At 40.7% G+C, this 19510-nt stretch overlaps 2 protein-coding genes across 2 annotated transcripts in view; both read right to left on the bottom strand.

Annotated features, from left to right (window-relative positions):
* Positions 1-19510, bottom strand: part of SMC3 (structural maintenance of chromosomes 3) — a 1169611-nt gene that overhangs the window by 1004804 nt on the left and 145297 nt on the right. The window lies entirely within an intron of this gene.
* LOC127059740 (uncharacterized) lies at positions 18517-19411 on the bottom strand. Its single transcript, XM_050975968.1, has 2 exons — positions 19355-19411; positions 18517-19221 (listed from the first exon to the last, which is right to left on the bottom strand). The coding sequence occupies exons 1-2, from the start codon at positions 19409-19411 to the stop codon at positions 18517-18519; spliced, it is 762 nt and encodes a 253-aa protein (XP_050831925.1).

The following is a 19510-nucleotide window of genomic DNA, read 5'->3' as shown; positions in this document are numbered from 1 at the left end:
TCTTCCACTGTACTAATTTTCTGATGCTCCAATTTTCTTTTCCTTCTCTATTTTTTCCCCAGTTTGTAACTTACAAAATCCTTTTTTTAAAGGCAAGAAAACCTACCTCTGCTGTAAGGGAAATTCCTTTATCAAATGCAGTTATTGTGTGATCTATTTTCTAAAGGCCATATTTTACCTGATCCCATTTTTCAGCTACTTTGACATGAATTTCTCTTTCTATCAAGCTGTTTTAAACATTTGAAGGCTACAAAGAACAAAAAATGGGCTGGCATCATCATTTTCTACTTCTTAAATATCTATGTGCTATTTGTTCTTCTTCAGTCTTGCACTACCATTTCCTAACAAAATAGTCCAAGGAAAATAATTTTCTATAAATTAAATTGTTTTGGAAAAATTATTCTCCTTCATGGCCAGATCCATGAGAAATTATACAGTGATTTTTCTCCAGTTTGAAGCCAATTATATGGCACTTATCCCAAAAAAGAATGATCAAACCTACTAACGCAAGAAATTTTGCATCAAAATGACCAAATTTTCATATTTTGTTTTTAACTGATGGATTAGGCAGTTGAAATAAATCTTCTTAAAAGTACTAGAGAGCTTGAGGATTTATTAAATTATCTGAGAAAAGGAACAAGTATGATGTGCACTATGCAATGTCTTTCAACCTCATTTCCTGCCTATTAGGCTGCAAGAAAAGAATATTTAAGTGTCTGTTTATTAACTGGTTGTCAAAGAAACCTGATTATTTCCAGGATAAAATTCTGCACAAGGAAGAGTAAGATGAACTGAAGAGGAACAAAATGATTGATTCATTTCCTTTGGGGGAGGTGAGGGTATAAAGTAAAATAATGAAACATAAATGTGTCAGATCCATTTATACAGGATTGATATTTAATTTAGTTCCCTTTGAAGTTGAAATTAAATTTCTTAAGAGGTATTATTAAAAGGGAGATGGAATGTAACCTTCCATCAAGCTACCATTATTTTAATTCATCTTTAAAAAAATGAAAAAAAAAATCTTTTTTCCTGAAGTGTGCTGGTAAATTGATTTATGCAGTTCTAAGCAGTAATTATGAAATGTGCTTATCTAGATACCTTCTGTTGCTATTGATCCTACACGTTATTCTGATGAAAAGCTCATAATTCATAGCATTCTCAATGTTTAGACTTGTTGGAATTATTTATAACTTGCAGTCCAAAGGTGCAGCTGGTGAAATGGGGCTTGAAGCTGATTTGCAATGCACCAAGTCTGTTTTCAGGCCCTGAGCACAGATAGTTACAGCACTCTGCTTTGCAGCCCACAAATGGAGAGTGCAGCACCACTGTGGAAGGAAAAGATCACTGGAGGGTAGGGAAGTGACTGTCTTACCCAGAGTTTCAGAAATGGAAAATGGCTAAAGCAGGAAATTAAAAAACTTGCAGAACTGCTGCAATAGTCAAAACAAGTCCTTTGATGAGTGCTGGGAAAATAAATGATTAAATCTACCCTAATGTCCATTTGGTAGTTGCAGTTACCTCCTTCAACAACCTGTGATGTTTGTTTTCTTCAGAGATTTCCAATGAGCCAAACCATCTGTTGAAGTTGTAACTGCTACTACTACTAGGAATTGTTGTGGGGAAAAAAAATAGCCTTTCCTTCTCAGAGCAGCAAGGACTAAACCAAGGGCTTCCAGTCCTTATCACAAGATTTGCTTCAAAATTACCCCCTCATGCAGTCACTGTAGGGGAAATGCCACGTGTCAGACCAAAGAGTTTTTTCCTACTGCTCTGCTGTGACCTGAAACCTACACAGGAGCTTTTGCAGAGGAAGCAGCTTCCCCTGAGTGGGTTTGCTGGGAGGGAGGAGTGTGAGGACAGGGGAAAGAAGACCAAAACTGTGAGGACAGGAGATTTAGTGAGCAGCTGGTACAGCTCCAGCCACAGCCTGCTCTGGGGGTGTGTGAAACAGGGGTGGAATGTCACAGCATTTTGCTGTTCCTCGTGGTGCTGCTGAGATTTGACTGTCCCTGCCCGTGCTTTGCATGGGGATAAACACCAATATTTGTGGCCTTACTCTGCCAGCATTGACTTCAAGAGCTACCTGGCTTTTCCTCATCCTTTAACCCCATCAGGGACAAATCTTACCAGAGACTTTTTGGACACTTTCTCTGTCTGCAGGAAGTTCTTGAGCCATGTCAGTAGGAAGTCAGGGTGGCATTTATGGTAGACCAGGTAGCAGTGGCAGCAGATTTAGTCCATGGGAGGAACATTCTGAGACACAGCAACAGCAACACACCCTGGCAGCCAACAGAGTCATTATCTGTTATCATTATGGCACCTGCCAGTAGCTTCAAGGACATCTCAAAAGTCCCTTTAATGGCAGATTTCTAGTGCCATAGCAGAAAGAAAGTGGATCTAAATTACCATGGAGACAAGACTTGGATATTTCTGTTCCACATCTAAACACATTGATGCACAAAACAAGATTTTTATTTTCCTGTCATTATTATCCCATTGAACACTACTTTGGATTAAGATGAGGACATTTCTCCTCATCCAGACAGGCCTCTCAAATGTCTTTGATAGGCCTTCTATTAATATGCAACATTATCCAGAATAAAATTACAGTCTGCCACGGGCTCTGTGAGACAACACTGCAGGCCACAGCTGACCCAGAGGCTGTAAATTACCCATCTCTCAATTAAGTAGAACAAAACAGGGCATAACCATGGAGCTGTCAGAAACACAGGATGTCACAGTGAGCTACAGAGCTCTGAAACCAATCACAGCATGAGGATATTCTAAAACAATTCCATAATGAATGGAAATGCACAAACAGGAGCACAATTAATGATAAATTCTAAACAGATGCATTGAAGTTATTTTAAAATCCAGTAGAACTTAAACTGAAGCCAATTGACATCCCTGTTGGCACTGATCTTCACATCTGAAGATTACTCTAGATGTTAATAAAACTAGGTGGAAATTGCAACTGCTGAGCAAAAAGATAAAGAAGTTCTTTGTTTGCTGTTTTTTTAAAGAACTGACCACCAGCATCAGAATTTTCCTTAGATCTGACTGCGTAGCTAAAATTCTATTTATGAAAAAGTTTGGAACAAAAGGGATTGGTTTTTTTGTTTTGTAATGACTTATTTCTAACTCTATTGTCAGAAAACAGGCATTCAAATAAAGACAACAAAAAAACCTAAATATATTCAAACAATTCTAAAGACTCATGCTGAGACTGCCTTTCACTATCAATCTCCTGGGGCTTTCAGATTAATTTTGCAGAATTGTTTAAGAATACACTGAAAATGTTTTGAGGAGCTCCTTTTTCTTACAGTGACCAGTTATTTCTAATCCTGCATTTGACCTTAATGTTTTGTTCTTAAACAAACCTACTCTTACCTGATGCTAATTCCAACATAATACACTCAACCACTCTCAGGGCATTGGACAGGCAAGAAAGAGTGTCAATGTTTATGATGCCAGTTATGCTAGTAACTGACTGCATTAGGATTAATTTAGTTTTCCAAAATCCCTATTTTTCTGCCTATCCTTTCCTTTCCAAAGACACCATAATAGGAATCTCTGGAAATTGTTGATCAAATTAAAGGAAGCTTGGTTCCCTCAACAACTTAACCAGAAACATTCTCTCTACTTCAAATAAAACTTTTTTTTTATTTTATTTTGGAGCTTCTACTCATTTCATCTCCAGAAACAAGCTTTTCCTATTGCTTTCATTCCTGGCCCAATGTTTGCAAATTCCTGGGAAATGAAAGGAACAGTGAGCTCTTCTCTGACATCAATCCAGATGTGCTGCCAGCTGCCCTTGCTCTCTTGAGTGGTATTTTTTGGGGGGGGATCAGAAGAGGGAGGGACATTTTTAAGCAACATAATTCTACAGAAGCTCACCGAGGATCATGGGAATGGGAAGATTCACTCTGACAGCAAGGAAGCAAATTAAAGGGTGAGCCCTGTGGGCTGAGCCAAAGTCTGGGAAAGTTGATGAGAACTGCTCTTCCATTGCCTACTGCCTCCTGCATTTTGTATAAGCTCATTAATGATCTTCAGTTGATGTTGGTTGAATGGTAAAATAAAATAAAATATCCACTGAGCTTTAGAGCCCAGCTGCAAGGAGCTAATTATTTTAATGTATTCTGTACCTGGTGTGTCATGGGAAATCAAAGCAAAGAAAGAAAGGAAATCCCTAACTTAGTGAAGTGCAGGAAACCTCTCTCACAAGGACAGCCATAAACAAGCTGTAAGTTGAGGATTTGTGGTCACAGCCATAAACAAGCTATAGGTTGAGGATTTGTGGTCACTGTGGCCCTACAAACTTTGTCATAATGCTTAAGAAGTGTTTCAAAGACATCATCCAAGAGGGAAACTTCTCATATAGCTTGGAAAGTTTTCTTTAGAGCTCAGCCCTTAGGACAATTACATCTCAGAGCACCTCAGGGGGCTGCTGCCAATAGAGGCTTGATTTGCTGTCCATCATCAGCTTGCTGTATTTTCTTGGAAACTTTCCTGTAGGCTGGCTCATTATTTTACAATGTGCCCTGAGGTGACACATGTCTATTTGGGTAGCAACCAGGAAAGGATATTGTGACTGAAGAGATTTGGTACAGAGTTTTGGTAAGGCATCAGAAATTGAGTTTTGGGATAAATTGCATGTATTTCAGGTGCAGAATCAGATTGGGTTTAGAACATTCTTTTTATTTAATTTTTCGGCCAGAGGAGACTCGTCACCTTTGAGAAATCTATTTTAATTTGGCTGGCCACTGGATAACCACCAACACAATTGTGTCTAAGGACATGCCCACCTTCTTCTTTCCTTGTTTCTAAGGACAGTCTACCTGGTAAAAAAGAAATGGGCTTAAACAAGAGTACAAGCACTATGATGTGTTTGGAGGCTGCTCTTTCCAAATCTCTATAATCTCTGTAATTGGCAGAAATATAGAAAATCCACCTTGCAGAATGTATACATGACTTGCTAAACCTGTTGAGTCATACTTCAAAAAAATACCTATGTGCAACATTGAAGGAATCCTGTCTTCTACAGGCCATATTTACATGATTTACATTGATTTTTCTCAACTCTTTTATTGTTATTAAAAGGTTGTGGGCTTTTTCTGTTGGCTGGCTGAGTTTTTTTGTTGTTTTGTAAAGGTTTTACAGCAAAAGCAGTATTTGCTGAAGTTTCAGTAATATCTCATGGAAAAAAGATTAGTCTGAAAAACACAAGTTTTCATATGGACTTTGAAAATACCCTTAGTCTAGCCAGAGAGAAAAAATAGGGCCATTTTACCAGGAGAGGTGTTAGATTCAGGACAAAAGTTATTGGATTATGTTATTGGCTTAATAAAAGATTGAATTAATAGTATCTGATTGAGATCTTTTTCAGACCATGAGATTGTCCAGTAAACCAGAAAGAAGGTGGGCAGGATTGTCCAGCACACAAAAAAATATTTTTCTTTTTCTTTATTCCCTTATCTATTAGGAGAAGGGCCTTAGTCTTTCTCAGCATGCTGAGTGCACCATGGATACTTCTACTCCTCCTGCATGTTAATGTTAAACAAAAGCATTTAGCCGGGAGAAGGACAATGCAAAGAGATCATTCCAGAAACACTGAGACTCCTCCCCTGACCTGAAACCAGTGCACCTTCCTGCAGATGTCATCACCAAATGTCACCTGGTGCAAGCTAAGGCAGCACACTCTGATTTCCTTATTAGCCACTTGCTGAAACACTTCATTATTAAGTCACTTAAAAAACTGCCCCTTATCACAGTCCTGATGGTGTGAATGCACTGTGAATGAGCAGAATTGAGTAATTTAGGCCCAGAGATTTTTCTTAAAGCCTTTTAGCTGTCTTTTAGCAAATCTGCCTGTATGCAGCCTGCTGCACTTTCTGAGTTTAAAACACTCAATTTCTGAGTTTAAAACCTGAAGAGCTATTTTAATCCAGTATTATCTTTCTGTATTTTCAATGACAAGACCACATCCTAAATATTGTTTCTGTATTTTCAATGACAAGACCACATCCTTTTCCATATTGTTTAGTATGTCTATATTCAGCTTCAGCTCATGTCAACAAGAATTTAGCTCTCCAAAGAATAAATATAAATTATATCAGTGCTAAGAAAGATTATATAAAATACACCATGGGAATATGGTGTGCTAAATGTCAGTTTGATAGCATAGCACAGAAAGAGAGGAACTTTTTTTTTCTTGATTATCAAAAGGGAGGAAATTGACATCCACATGCCTTGCCATGTTCCTTGGATTCCAATTAGATCTGCTGTGGTAACAAGAAACTTGTGTTAAGAACATTTCTCCTGTTTAGCATGCACACTGTGACTTCACATCAGAGCTGTGGGATCTGGCAGGAATCAGCACATTCCTATGGGGAAATATCCCACACAGTTGTTTTCTGAGGTGAAACAGGCTGGAGGGACTCAATTGTCACACCAGTTGTTACCACCTATAATTGCTTTCAAAGATTCATGTCCTGTAATGATCCAAGACAGTCCTGTTATCCCTTTGCAGTGATTGATCTGAAACATCTGTCACCTACATCCTCCTGGCTAAGAGAGCTATTTTGCTCAGGAATGATGGGGAGAGCCAACATTGTCATTGAGTTACAGTATGTTATGCATGCAAAATCAAAAATGTCACACAGCAGTCTCCCACTGAAGATTTAATGGCACCTGAACTGAAGCCAGTAGCATTTTGTTGTGCAGGGTGTCAGTGTAAACATGTTTGTTTACAAGCCTGCTGCTCAGCCGGTCTGATGTGGCAAAGCATCAGCAGAGGATGACAAAGTGGAGCCATTTTTTGATGACTCCAACCTCTGCCAAATCACTCCTGCTCTGATAGAGAAGGACAGATTCAGAACCTGCCCCTTTTTGCTAGTTTAAATAATCTGTTAATTACTCTTCCTGTTTATTACTTCGCAGAGTCCAAGCTCAAGAAATTTGATTGCCTGGAGAAACTTCCCATTGACCTGAAAGCATTTGTTAGACAAGCTTCTGCACAGGCCCACAGTCATTAACCCATATGTATTGAATTCCTTCCTTTGCTGTAATGAGCAAAGCATGGCAAGGTATTTGTAATGTGTAATTAGTAAAGACAAGCTGGCTCCTCCAGATTAAATAATAACTGAAGGCCAGATTGTAAACAGAAGTCATTAAAGCTATTTGGATTTACATTATCTCAGAAGCTAGCTCTGGTACAAATTTTGTCTTCAATTTCAAATCAGGCTGACACAGCTTAAGGGAAATTGGCATTTGATTTGTTATTTCCCTGTTCACTTTTTCATATTATGGAGAGAACAGGAGAGGAAAATCTGGAGCTGATTTTTTTTGGCCTAACCAAAAGCAGGGAAGCTTTGCCTCACAGGCAATTACACTGTCCATTTTCCAATGAACAGACATGAATTCGATGAATTTTTGGTTATACAGAACGAGTCAGAAATTTCCAGCTATTTTCTGAAGAGAATCAAGATTATCTTTAAATACCGATTGACAAAAAAATAATTAAAGAGTAAACTCCAGAAATATACATTTTTGTACATGTTGTTTGTTAGTGTATGTGTGTGATCATGTGCATGCATTTGAAATTTTCCTTCAGAAAATAATGTATATTTTAACATATCAAACAATTTTAGAATTCTACACATCTGAAGACATAGGGAAATATCAGCTTTGATCTTTATGTCTCCTCATAGGAGCCACAGGGAAATCTGCTCTTGCTATATCCATCACTTCCTCATGACTGTTGGAAGCAAAGAAACCCAGTCCATATAAAACTTCTGTGAATGAACACCATGACACATTTTCCATCAAAGCTGAGAAAATGTTGGATTTTAGGGTAAGAAGCTCTCACTGCAATTGGTACACTGAGAAAAGTATGCATTTCCTGGGTAGGAATCACAATATTGTGCATCACAACGACAGCAAATACCAACAAAACAGGTTCCCAAAACACACACACACTTTAATGAAAACTCAAGGAGCGTTGCTGCAGTGTGTTTCCATTTCAGGTGAGGGTTGCCCAAAGGCCCAGCTGGAGTGCTGGGTTCCCTGGCAGTGCCCAGCTGGAATGCTGGGGTCCCTGGCAGTGCCCAGCTGGAATGCTGGGTCCCTGGCAGTGCCCATCAGAGTACTGGGGTCCCTGGCAGTGCCCAGCAGGAGTGCTGCAGCCACTGGCAGTGCCCATCAGAAGTGCTGGGGTCCCTGGCAGTGCCCAGCAGGAGTGCTGGGTTCCCTGGCAGTGCCCATCAGAAGTGCTGGGGTCCCTGGCAGTGCCCATCAGAAGTGCTGGGGTCCCTGGCAGTGCCCAGCCTGCCCTGCCATTCCCACACCCGCGCTGTCCCTGCTGTCCCCACGTGTCGCGAGCGGCTCTGCCCTGGCTGGCAGTGATGCCCTGAGCCCAGAACAGGAATTGTAATGAACCTGGGGGAGCATTCAGCTCTCACAACGCTGGCAAACACTCAAGGTTTTGTTTTGCTGCCCCAAGAGGCACACCCACACCACACGTCCACATTCCAATATTATTCCATGCTGGAGCAGCAATGGGCTGTGTTTTACTCTGCAGGCTGACAGTGGCTGCAGAAAGGCACCTGATGATGGCAGGGGAGCTTAGGGGAGAGTCTATAGATGGGTCTGACAGTGTGTAATGGGGAGAGTGAGAGCTCTGTTCTGCTGTATTCTGGCTTTAATGTTTTAATTTTTGATATTGTTGTAAGGGAGCCTTTTGTGAATATTTTTATGTCAGAGAGTCAACTCAGTTCCCTGTTGCTGGGTCAAACAATGTGGAAGCTCTGCAGTAGAACAGAGAACGAGTTTGCAGCATGTTAAGTAAAAGCAACATAAGTACATCCTCCTTTCTCCCCCACTCGCTCTCTTTTTACTTTTTTTTAATTTAAATTTCAACTAAGAATGAACCACTGATCAATAGCCAGTGGTTAAACACCTAATGAAGGAACACAGAAAGAGCAAATGAATTATTAATGGACATGTGCACAGAGGGCTGGCCTCTCTGAAAGCCAAGGCTCAGTTTTCAGTTTTCACATTATGAAATCCCACTGTTGAGGCCAAATATTCAAAACACATGTGACTTCATTGCAGCAACTCTTTACACAGTAAATTTTCAAATGATCATCCCCCAAAAGAGACAGAAAAAGAATAGGTGCAAATTCACTTTACAGTGCATTTTACCTCACAGACAAGAAAAATGGACTTGGATAGACACCAAAACACCCTACAGGTTTGTTTCACTTCACTTCACTGAAAGATTGATAATTTTGGGTACTTGGGGTATACTCTAGTCCTGCCCATGCATCTGAGATTTCCTTTCCTCATCTTCACTACTTTTTCCCCATTTCTAGCAAGAGCCAGACCAGTACCACCATCCCTTCCCTTCTGCTCCATGTGGGTCACTTCTGGCAGGCTGAAAGGGTGTCAGGAGGGCTGAAGGCAGCTCTGCAATGCCAGGAGTGATCTGCAGAACAGAGTCTGCATGGCATCTGACCAAATTAACACTCTGGACCATCAGCACACGTGGGAAGACAATGAATTACCTTCCTTTACCATCCTTGCCACATCTGCTGTAAATGTGAGGGAGCAATCCTCCCTGCACAGCAGTGATCGTGAACAATTTACTGCAGAAAGGGGAGCCTCACTTTGTGCTCCCCACTGCCACATTCCCCTGCAGCTGGGAAGAACCAATAACTCTGAGAATTTAAATGATCACAAATCTCTATTCTTTAAAAACAAAAGAAGCCCAGAGAAAATGGGTGCATCTTGTGGTATCTGAGCTGATGTGCCCTATAGCCAGAAATTTCTGTTAAAGGCATCCCTATGGAAATAGTGCAGGTAACTCTTTCCCCTTCACTGATGCTGAGATATGAGGCACACATGAGAAGACAGAACTTCAGAGGAATCAGATTGCTCATGGGTAGCGTAGAGTGATTTTTTTATACAAGATTAGGGAAATACTTATCAGCTGCTGAAAGCAACTCAGGAAACAAAGGTAGTTAAAGGAGTTTATTCTCCAAGGAGGCAGAAGCAAAATCAAAAGCAGTTTACAGAGAAGATGAGCATGTAGATGTGTCCTGTCCTTCCTGACTGAGCTAAGCACAGGAAGAAACAAAACATTTTATTTGAATCAGACATATCTGTTTTCTCAGATGTTGCTGAAATACACATCTGCCATCTTCAACAGGAACAATAGCAGTAATTTCTTGGGTTTTTTGCAATTTTCCTGTTTCTCATGGCATAATCACCAGGGATCCTGATAGTTTTCAAGATGCAAATGCAGAGAAAAACATGCTTTTAGTAGTAAACCTTGGACAGATACAATGATACTGTTTTTTTCCTTTTTCCTTCAAACAGCACTGCCACACTGACTGTTCAGCAGGCATAGCAGAGATCCCACAGTTTTTGGCTGCATCCACGGTGACCAAAACTAACAAACTAGAGGAACTGCTCTCCAGTGGAGAAATTATCATATTTAGCTTGGTTTCTAAAGCATATGGTGCTAGCAGGGAGCAGTGCTTGTCTTTGCCAATAAATGCTTTGTCTGTTAAATAAAATACAGTGGGGAGCTTCTGGAGTGCTGCTAAGAGCCATCTTAGGACTGCTTTACTTTTCTATGTTCTTCAGGTTGCCTAGTCTGCTGAAGGAAGCTGAAGCCAATGGCTACTCTCCACGTGAACATTCAAGTCTCTTTAAAAATCAGATATTCATGAGATTTCTCAATTGAAGGTATAAGACTGGAAAGCAAAAGGACAAGGAAAAAAGCCCTGATAGGACAAAGACAGTTTGCCATGTCTCTCTGCCTTGTCATCATTGTCTTTAAAGGCAGATGTCTGCCCTTTATTTGTATTAAAGGGCTATTTAGAGTTTCTCTCTGCTCAGTTTTTGAGCAGCCATCAGCCTATCAGACATTAGGATGATTGAATGTTTAATTTATCATGTCACAGGAACCGTGTGCCCCTGCACAGAGGGTGTGCAGACATCAAGAGAAGAAAGAGAAGAAAGAATTAAAGGTTGAAAAATTAAACTAACACTCATTTAACAGGAAGGGAAGGATCTTAGGGATGTGCTTCACAAAGTGGTCCATATGTGATGATTATTGCATGTGACAAAAAATCCCCAAAGCAAACAAAAAAACTTAACAAACAAACAAACAACAAACAAACAAATCCTGCAAATTTTTCCAAGAGGCAGATGAAGCTGTGCAAGGTTCCAGAGGAGCCATTATCTAATTTCACTGCCTACCAGTGGGTCTGAGGAGACTAGATCAGATGGAGATATCTGTACTGTGATCACACATACAATTAACTGAGACAGCTCATCCAAGGCTTATTCCCAAATTATGCATTTTTTAAGAACAGGTCCTGGGGTCATATCTTGGACTTCTGATTTTTAGATTTTTCAACCACTTGAACTTAAAAAGCCAACTATAAATCAGCTCCTTCCACAAAACCAGCTATGGATGGTTCAGGAACGTGGTGCTTTGACTTATTCCTCTGGTACAGTCACAGAAAATGAGCCAAGAGAGACTTCTGTGCTTTTTTATGTTGTGGCCTTCCAACAGCTGTGTGCTAATGTGGAAATAAACAGCCATGGATTTTATTTTTAGAGCTTTCCCTCTCATAATGCACTAACATTTGGTAATATTTCTCACACACAATCATGTGCCATTTGTATCATTCCCACACCAAAGATACACACACACAAAATATTTTCCACAAAGGAAGGAAATTGAAATTCTAATCTATTTAGGATTAAACTGAGTGTGGCTTCGAGTTCTACAAATCAAACCTGTGGCAGCTTGCAACTATTGTCACATTTAATGAGTTAATGTCTGTACAGGGTTTTGAGCATCTCAGATATTGTATAAATTTTGTATTATAATGAATTCATTTGATTTCATGAAAAGCTGTAAATTCCACAGTATCTAGTTTTGATGCATCTCTAAGGATTTATCTGAATTTAAAAGTTTTCCAAAGAAAGTGATCCTAACAAACTCTCTTAGCATGCATGATATTTCTGCTAGAAAAGAAAGCAAGAAGAGAAAGCCAACACAAGTCAGCAGCTCTGTTTCTTTACAGAAACAGCTCACAGTACCTCTCTAACCTGTGCTGAAAAAATATTTTCTTGCCATTACTTGTGCAAAATATATGCAGTTTTCTTGCATATACAACTGCAAGAAATTTATTTTAATTACCAGTGTGCATATAGCCAAATATTCCAAATATATTCATTTCCAGTATGTGGGGGAGTGCCCCAAGCAAACTTCCATAGCCTGCAGCAAGCCAGGAGCTGTAACATCAGGTTACAGGGGGATGGCTGGGCTGATCAGTTCTCTCTTGCAAGTAAGGAAAAATATTTTGATTAAGAGTAAACAGTCTTTGTGTTGGACAGTTCCCATGTCTTGAGATTCCTGCCTTGGCATTTCATAATGGGGTACCCAAACTCTAAATGCCAACCAAAAAAGTATACTCAAATTACATTACTTTTACAGCTATTTTTAAAGCAATCTTTCAGTTTGTCCTGATCTCTGTAAATAAATAAATAAATAAATGAATAAAAAAGTTAATGGTCCTTGCTAATCTGATAGTATATTCCAGCCTTTGATCTCCATGAAGTAAGGATGATCAGAAAAGCACATAATGTATGTCAGAGTCTGACACTGATCGTGTTTGCATTGGTTCCTTCATTTACAAGATTATGTTCATGTGGCAACCTTGATGGAGCAGCATTAAATAAGATAAGCTACTAGAGTAGCTTAGAATGACATGACAGAATTTATTTTTGTGAAGATGTGACTCAGAATGTAAAAAAGCAAAAAAGACATTGAAACTATTTCTAAAAATGTGGTCTGGGGTTATTTATTTCCAAGTTAAGGCTAAGGTTGGAGGAAAAGATAAAGAAAGATCTTTTTAATTTTCCAGTCTTTGAATATAGTTTGCTAAATATTTTTCAGGGACTGTGCACTCACTTTGCATCTCCTCAGTGAGCTATGGGAATCTCTTCCTAAAGAAGAGCTCAAGAATGTTCTTAGCCCTAGCTGTCTCTGATATTGGGGAGCCAAAACAGTCCCAAGCTTCAAGAATGCCATCTCAGTCCACTCTGTCCCAAGAGCAGGGCAGCACAAGCAAGGAACAAATATCCCAGGTTTTCTTTTCCATTCTTTCTTACTCCACTGAAGAAATAGGAGAGTTGAACAGATGGGCCAGGACCTCCACTGACTCCAAGAGCTCCACAATTTTAGATCTAGAAACAGAACAAGATGCATTTTCTCAAAGTCGAAATGAGGCTGTGGCTCTATTTTAGCAGAAAGGAAGGTGCCACAGGACCTTCTATCTCATCTATATCCCTGTCTCTATCAGACAAGACCTACAGCTACAGTCTTCTCCAGCCCAAAGAAGACAAATATTCTATTCCTTCCTCCTCCTCCTTTCCCAGAGCAAGATGAGTGGAATACACCTGGATCATTAAGATCTTCTGTTTCCACAGAAGAAATCTGCAAAGGCAATTTTTTTTTTATTTACTGAAATAAACTAGCTATGTCCTAGTTTATTCTGCGATGCTCCAAGTTTAACTCATACTAGGGACACAGTAACCACTGGTCCAAATCAAACTCTCCTACTTGGAATGCTATCAGCATGTGGAAAATCATGTGGCTATTCCTGTTTTGACCCTTTGAAGTCAAATTCAGTCCATTGCTTTGACTCCAAGAGAGAGACACAGCTAACACTTGTCTCACTTTCACAGTTACAGCAACATTTTTCTACAGCAATGATTCTTTTAAAAGCACAAATATTTTTATTGCACAGAATTTATTTATTTTAGGTCCTGCACCAAGACTGCTTTAATGAACTATATTAGAAACTGAGGACTGCTGGAAAAAATTCCATCTTCTCCAGCTTCACAGTCTCTGTCTCACATTATCATTCTCTAACACAATTAAGAGTCACATGGATATTTTTCACTTAAAAAAAGAAGTTTTCCTTTTTCTTCAAATCACTATCAAAATAAGACAATAACACATAAACCAAGTAGGAGGCTGAAAAAAAAACCAACACAGAAGCAATGAGTCACATTGTTCACCAGGATACTGATAGATACACAGCTATTACTGGGGAAAGCATAATGCAAAGCCCTGATCAAAGCAGAAATGCAGATATTGCTGGCGTGGAGCTGAGCAGCAAAGTACATGTAAAGAGCAGCAGGAATGAAGACATATCACTGAAACTCAAGGTGAAAGAGAAATTAGGTTCTGCCATTACCCCAAATGGCAAAGTCTGGTTTGGGAAGGAGACAGTGGAGGGACATTATCATAGCTGGAGGTAGCAGGGGTGCAGGAACATCCTTCTGTCACAAAAACACCATTTCCTGCAGAGGCCTCCAGTTCTGCAGGCTAATAGCTTAGTTCAGCAATCAGCTTGTGAGAACAGGAACGACCTCTGAATCGCTGGATTTCCCTTCAGCTCCTCCATTACCGGGAACAGACTCTTTGTGACTCAACTTAAACATGTAAGAAGGGGGGAGAACACAGCATGAGCAATTAGAGCTGCAGAACCTAAACTTTTATGGCCTGCATCTTTCCTATAGCAAAGAAAAGATTTAAAGGCACTGAGGGTAACTTAGCCTTTGTGTTGAGGAAGAAAACGATTTTCTCACTTGACATAATTTTTCACACAAGGCCAATCTAAATATATAGTTATTACCATACCACTTATGGTTCTGAAGGAAACAGAAAGCTTAGCTCTCTGGACATGATCAGTATCTCCCAGTTACAAGAAACAACACAAAAAACCAACAAAACAAGGAACTCTGAGAAGAATCTCATGCACTTTTCACCAGGTGCTTTATTTATTTACTCCCCACTCTACTCTCTACAATGCACAGGCCCCTGAAGCAGGCACGGGAGACACAAATTGGAGATTACTCTTTGACCCCTTCAATTGATAGAATCACATGAAAATTAAATCCCTGAGGTTTTAGTGCATGGGAATGAGAGTGCAAATTGCAGGTCTGTTGACAAGGCCATAATCCTCTTGCACAGCTGCATCACTTCAGCTGAAACCATGTTAATATTGACAATTGACAATGGATGCATCCCTGGGAGGGGGAGTGGGGCATGAGTTAAAATGAAGGAAATCTAATAATCAAACCACTAATTCTGTAGCACTGGGATTCATTCTGTTGTAAGATCTGTACATTCTGGTTGGTTTTTTTTTTTTTTTTTTCATGCTACTGAAATATTTTAGAGTGTTTTTCTCGCAATACTGATGGGTAAAGGAATTTTAAATGTCATTACCAACATAATCAAACAAAGTTTATGCTGTAAATCCATCCCATCATTCTCCTTGGATAACATTAAGCAACAATCACAGTTACATTATTTGTTCATGATTTGCTGGATCCAGCTCTTGAAGGAATTTTCTTTCTTCCAAAGAGCTACTTCCACATGGAAAGAACTGCTTGTGGCATCAACCAGGGCAGGCTCACCTAAGGACAGACTCCACTGTGGCCCGTGGCTCACACTGGTCTATGTGGGACTCTCAACTTCACTGGAGTGTGAAGACAACAAAAGTTCATTGGTTGCTCTATAGGGATAATTTCTAAAGCCCAGAAAGAAAGAAAAAAGAAAAATAGCTGAAGTAGCCAATCTTGGAAGTGGAGCTAGATGATGTTAAGAAAATGCAAAGAACCCTCTGCTGTTACTGAAATCATTATCAGGATCACAGAGAAAGCTCAGAGGGAAGAGATGCACACTGCAGGCTGAAGCATTCAAGCAAGGGATAATGTTTGCATCAATCTTCATCTTTTTCTGGCTGTTACTGACACCTCTGACAAAATCTGGGTTGGTTTTTTCACTTCTTCCTCATCACACACAGCTTAGTGGCACCTGGGTAAGAACAAACCTCAGGTGAGAAGCTCCTGTAACCTGGCCTGCAATATTCAGGGCTGAAGTCTGAATATTGGGAATAAAGGCTGGGAATAAAGACCTTGGCATGATGAGGGCAGTGCACCTGCAACTCTTCTCACTTAGATTAAGCCTTGTGAAAGGAGTCTGGGAACATGAAAGGTGAAATGACATGATGACCAAGCAGATCCAGCCAACTCATTAGGCAATGCTCCATTGCCCCCTTTTTTTTTTAAATAAACCCCCCCTCCTTAATTTTCCACATTAAAATTGAATTAACACATCACATGAGCACATTCTCTAAAGCTCTGACATTAGTATGCATTTTAATAGCTAATTAAAAAACTTTCACCTCTTATAATTGCCAATAAATTCCATACAGAACCTTCTTCTTGAGCTCCAAGTCAAGAGGTAGAAGACAAAAGAAGGAAATGAAAATATGCAACTATTGCAACTCTAGACAAGAGACAGAAGCACAGATTTTCATGTTACCTTTTACTGAGGACCCACGGTGGGAGTCTGATATTAGTTAAAGCTTAGCAATCTTTCAGAGGAGATATTTATATTTCTAGTTTTGATTTTTGAATGTCACACCCACAGTAATTTTTTTTATTATTATTATTTGATTATTTCAGAAGTGTAAGGGCTGAAATTCAGATTTGCTCATCTTTCACAACTCCCATTGTATTTAACTGCACTGCAACCAAACAGGGCATTCAGAATAAGATTAGGGAGAAAAAAAATTAACAGAGCTATTTCTGCTTTCTCTCATAGTATTCTGACAGGCTTTATGACATCACTGTGAGATGGTGAGAGTTACTCATATTCCAAGACCTGAATATCTATACAGGTATCCATCTGCATCAGCTCTCTGAAATTTCCTCTGGAAACTCTGCATGCACACATTTCAATTGCCAAGAGAGAGGAGCAAAGAATGTGATGTTTACATAGTTTACAAGGAGAGTTTATTTGGACTTTCCTCATTAAGGCTCTGTAGGTTTGGTAAAGTCTATTTTCCTCATGCAAAGGAACAGAGAACAAATAAAACACCAAAGGTTTTACAGATGAGTTCCTATGATTTGATAGAACTGTTGCAGTTGGATTGTCTGTGACTCACATCTTGAGAGGAATTTTCTGTATCCTTTGTGGCTGCTTGTACTATTTAACAAGAAAAAAAAAATCAATATATTTAAGATATTACCATCTGCTCTCATCATCTGATAAAAATTGGTCCAAGCAGGAAGGTAAGCAGGGGCACAAACGTGCTGTGCTAATAAACCTAGTTTCTTTAGCTGGGAAGGAGCTGATGCTATACCAAAGGCTGTAAAAAGGGTGCTGATAATGCTCTGGAGTTCCCACATGTGAACCTCGGCCCTGCATACATCAGGCTTGGAACTGCTGCCCTGAACTGGGTTATTTTTTTTGTTTTGTTTTGTTTTGGGGTTTTTTGATTTATTTTTATTTTGTTTTGTTTTGTTTTAAGCCAATGGATTCTACAACTACTGCAAAGGCAGATTTCATAAAAATCAAGGTTCTACACACTCATGCAAAGAGGGCATAGGAAAAGACTGATAGTGAAGAAAAAGCACACAAAGAGCACTGGTCCTTAGCTGAAAAAATGCATCATTAAGCTGGCAGTTTGTGGGTTTACATCAGGCTCAGACTCCATGATTCAGGTGGGAAAGAGAGGGCTTCCCTTAGATGCAGATAAAATTGCCTGTCCCTTAGATTCAAATATTCCTTTCGAGAGTGATTCAATAGAAAAAGAAGACAGTATTAGAATCTGCTCAGACCTTACACTGCAGAGAAAATTTAGCAGGAAAGGAAATTATTGAGTGAGAACTTCAGATACTTTGGGCAAGAGTTTGGAAGGAGATCCTAAAGTCCTTTGGATCTTTATTACTCTATGGAGTCAGTGCTGAGCTTTCTGCAGCTCCTTCTGATTGCAAACAGGTAAAAGATCAAAGAAGGCATCAAACCTTCCATGAGTTGCAGAACTCTGCTCTTTGTGTCCTACTTCCAAACCAGCAAGATTAAAGCTACCAGACTGAGGAAGGTGCAGTGATGGGAAATGCTGGAAATCATGCCTGTATTATAGAATGCAGAACCACGTGCCTTGTCATGCTCCCCTTGGGGCTTCATTGTCACCAGAGACAAAAGAAAAGGAAAAACAAACAAACAAAACAAAACAAACAAACAAACAAAAAAACCACAAAAAAACCACACACAAAAAAAAAAAAAAAAAAAAAAACAAAACAAAGAAAACCCACCCCAAGAGCCCCCCAGACCAACATAAAAAAAGAAAATTAATTGTGAGAGAGAGCAGAATATGAATTCCCTTCATAACACATTTTTGCATGGGTGTTTTTTTATGATGCATCTAGAAAATTCAGCAATGCCCCACCTACAGGATCCCACTGCATAATTCCTGGGGGACTGCTCTCTCCCTGGGGAGAAAGGTCGTGAAGGACCTTTCTACACACCTGAAATAAAGAAAAAAAAAGGCAGTTCACTCTCCTGGTATCTGCTGCATCTCCACGAGGGGTCTCTGCAGACGCAGCTATGGCAGCAGGCGCTGCACCAGGTCAGGCAGGCGAGGAGAGGGATGGGTGATGCTCTGGGTGGGTGGTGAGGTGGGGGTGATGCAGTGGGGGTGGAGTGATGGGGGTGATGAGATGGGTGATGCAGTGGGTGGGTGATGAGATGGGGGTGTGATGAGATGGGGGTGATGAGATGGGGGTGATGAGATGGGTGTGATGCGATGGGGGTGCTGAGATGGGGGGTGATGCGATGGGGTGATGCGATTGGGGTGTTGGATGGGGTGATGAGCTGGGTGCTGAGCTGGGGGTGATGAGATCGGGGGTGCTGCGCTGGGGGGTGTGATGCCTGGCGGGTGCTGCGCTGGGGGTGCTGAGTGGGGGTTGTGCGATGGGGTGCTGAGCTGGGGGTGATGCGCTGGGGTGCTGCGCTGGGGGGTGCTGCGCTGGGGGTGCTGCGCTGGGGGCTCGCTGGTGCGCCTGGGGGTGATGACGATGGGGGTGATGGCTTGCGCTGGGTGCTGTGTGCTTCGCTGGGGTGCTGCGCTGGGGTGCTGCGCTGGGGGTGCTGCGATGGGTGTTGCGCTGGCGGTGCTGCGCTGGGGGTGCTGCGATGGGGGGTGCTGCGATGGGGGGTGCTGCGCTGGGGGTGATGCGCTGGGGGTGCTGAGATGGGGGTGATGAGATGGGGTGATGAGATGGGGGTGATGAGATGGATGGCTTCAGTGCTACACCAGATTTGATGGAGAAAAACTAAGGAAGAGACCAGGAGCATAGAGATGGGCTGTGTCCTCTGATACACCACCCCAGCCCCAGGGACAGTTGCAGCTCTGGACATTCACTCGAAAAGAAATGCACGCAGATGTGACAGATAAGGTTTTTCTACCCTTTCCTTCAGTGTGTTAATTTTCAATATAGACAGAGTGAAAGTAGGACTGACCATGGTTCTTTAGTTCCTTTGAATAGCCCCAAGGTTTCTGTTCCTTTATTAGTACTTCCTCCCATCAATAGTTTTTTACTGCAGGACACTAAGTTGCTTTTT

This window comes from Serinus canaria, chromosome 6 (assembly GCF_022539315.1).
Source record: "Serinus canaria isolate serCan28SL12 chromosome 6, serCan2020, whole genome shotgun sequence".
In the NCBI taxonomy this organism is placed as follows: domain Eukaryota; kingdom Metazoa; phylum Chordata; class Aves; order Passeriformes; family Fringillidae; genus Serinus; species Serinus canaria.
The sequence above is the reverse complement of the archived record's forward strand: the minus strand, read 5'-3'. Positions and strand labels throughout refer to the sequence as shown.

Bases quoted from the DNA above. Each gene is read 5' to 3' on its own strand.
- LOC127059740 (XM_050975968.1), bottom strand. From the start codon at position 19,411: ATGGTCAGTCCTACTTTCACTCTGTCTATATTGAAAATTAACACACTG. The intron at 19,222-19,354 runs GTAGAAAAACCT...TCTCTTCCTTAG, and splicing joins TTAACACACTGAAGGAAAGG to TTTTTCTCCATCAAATCTGG.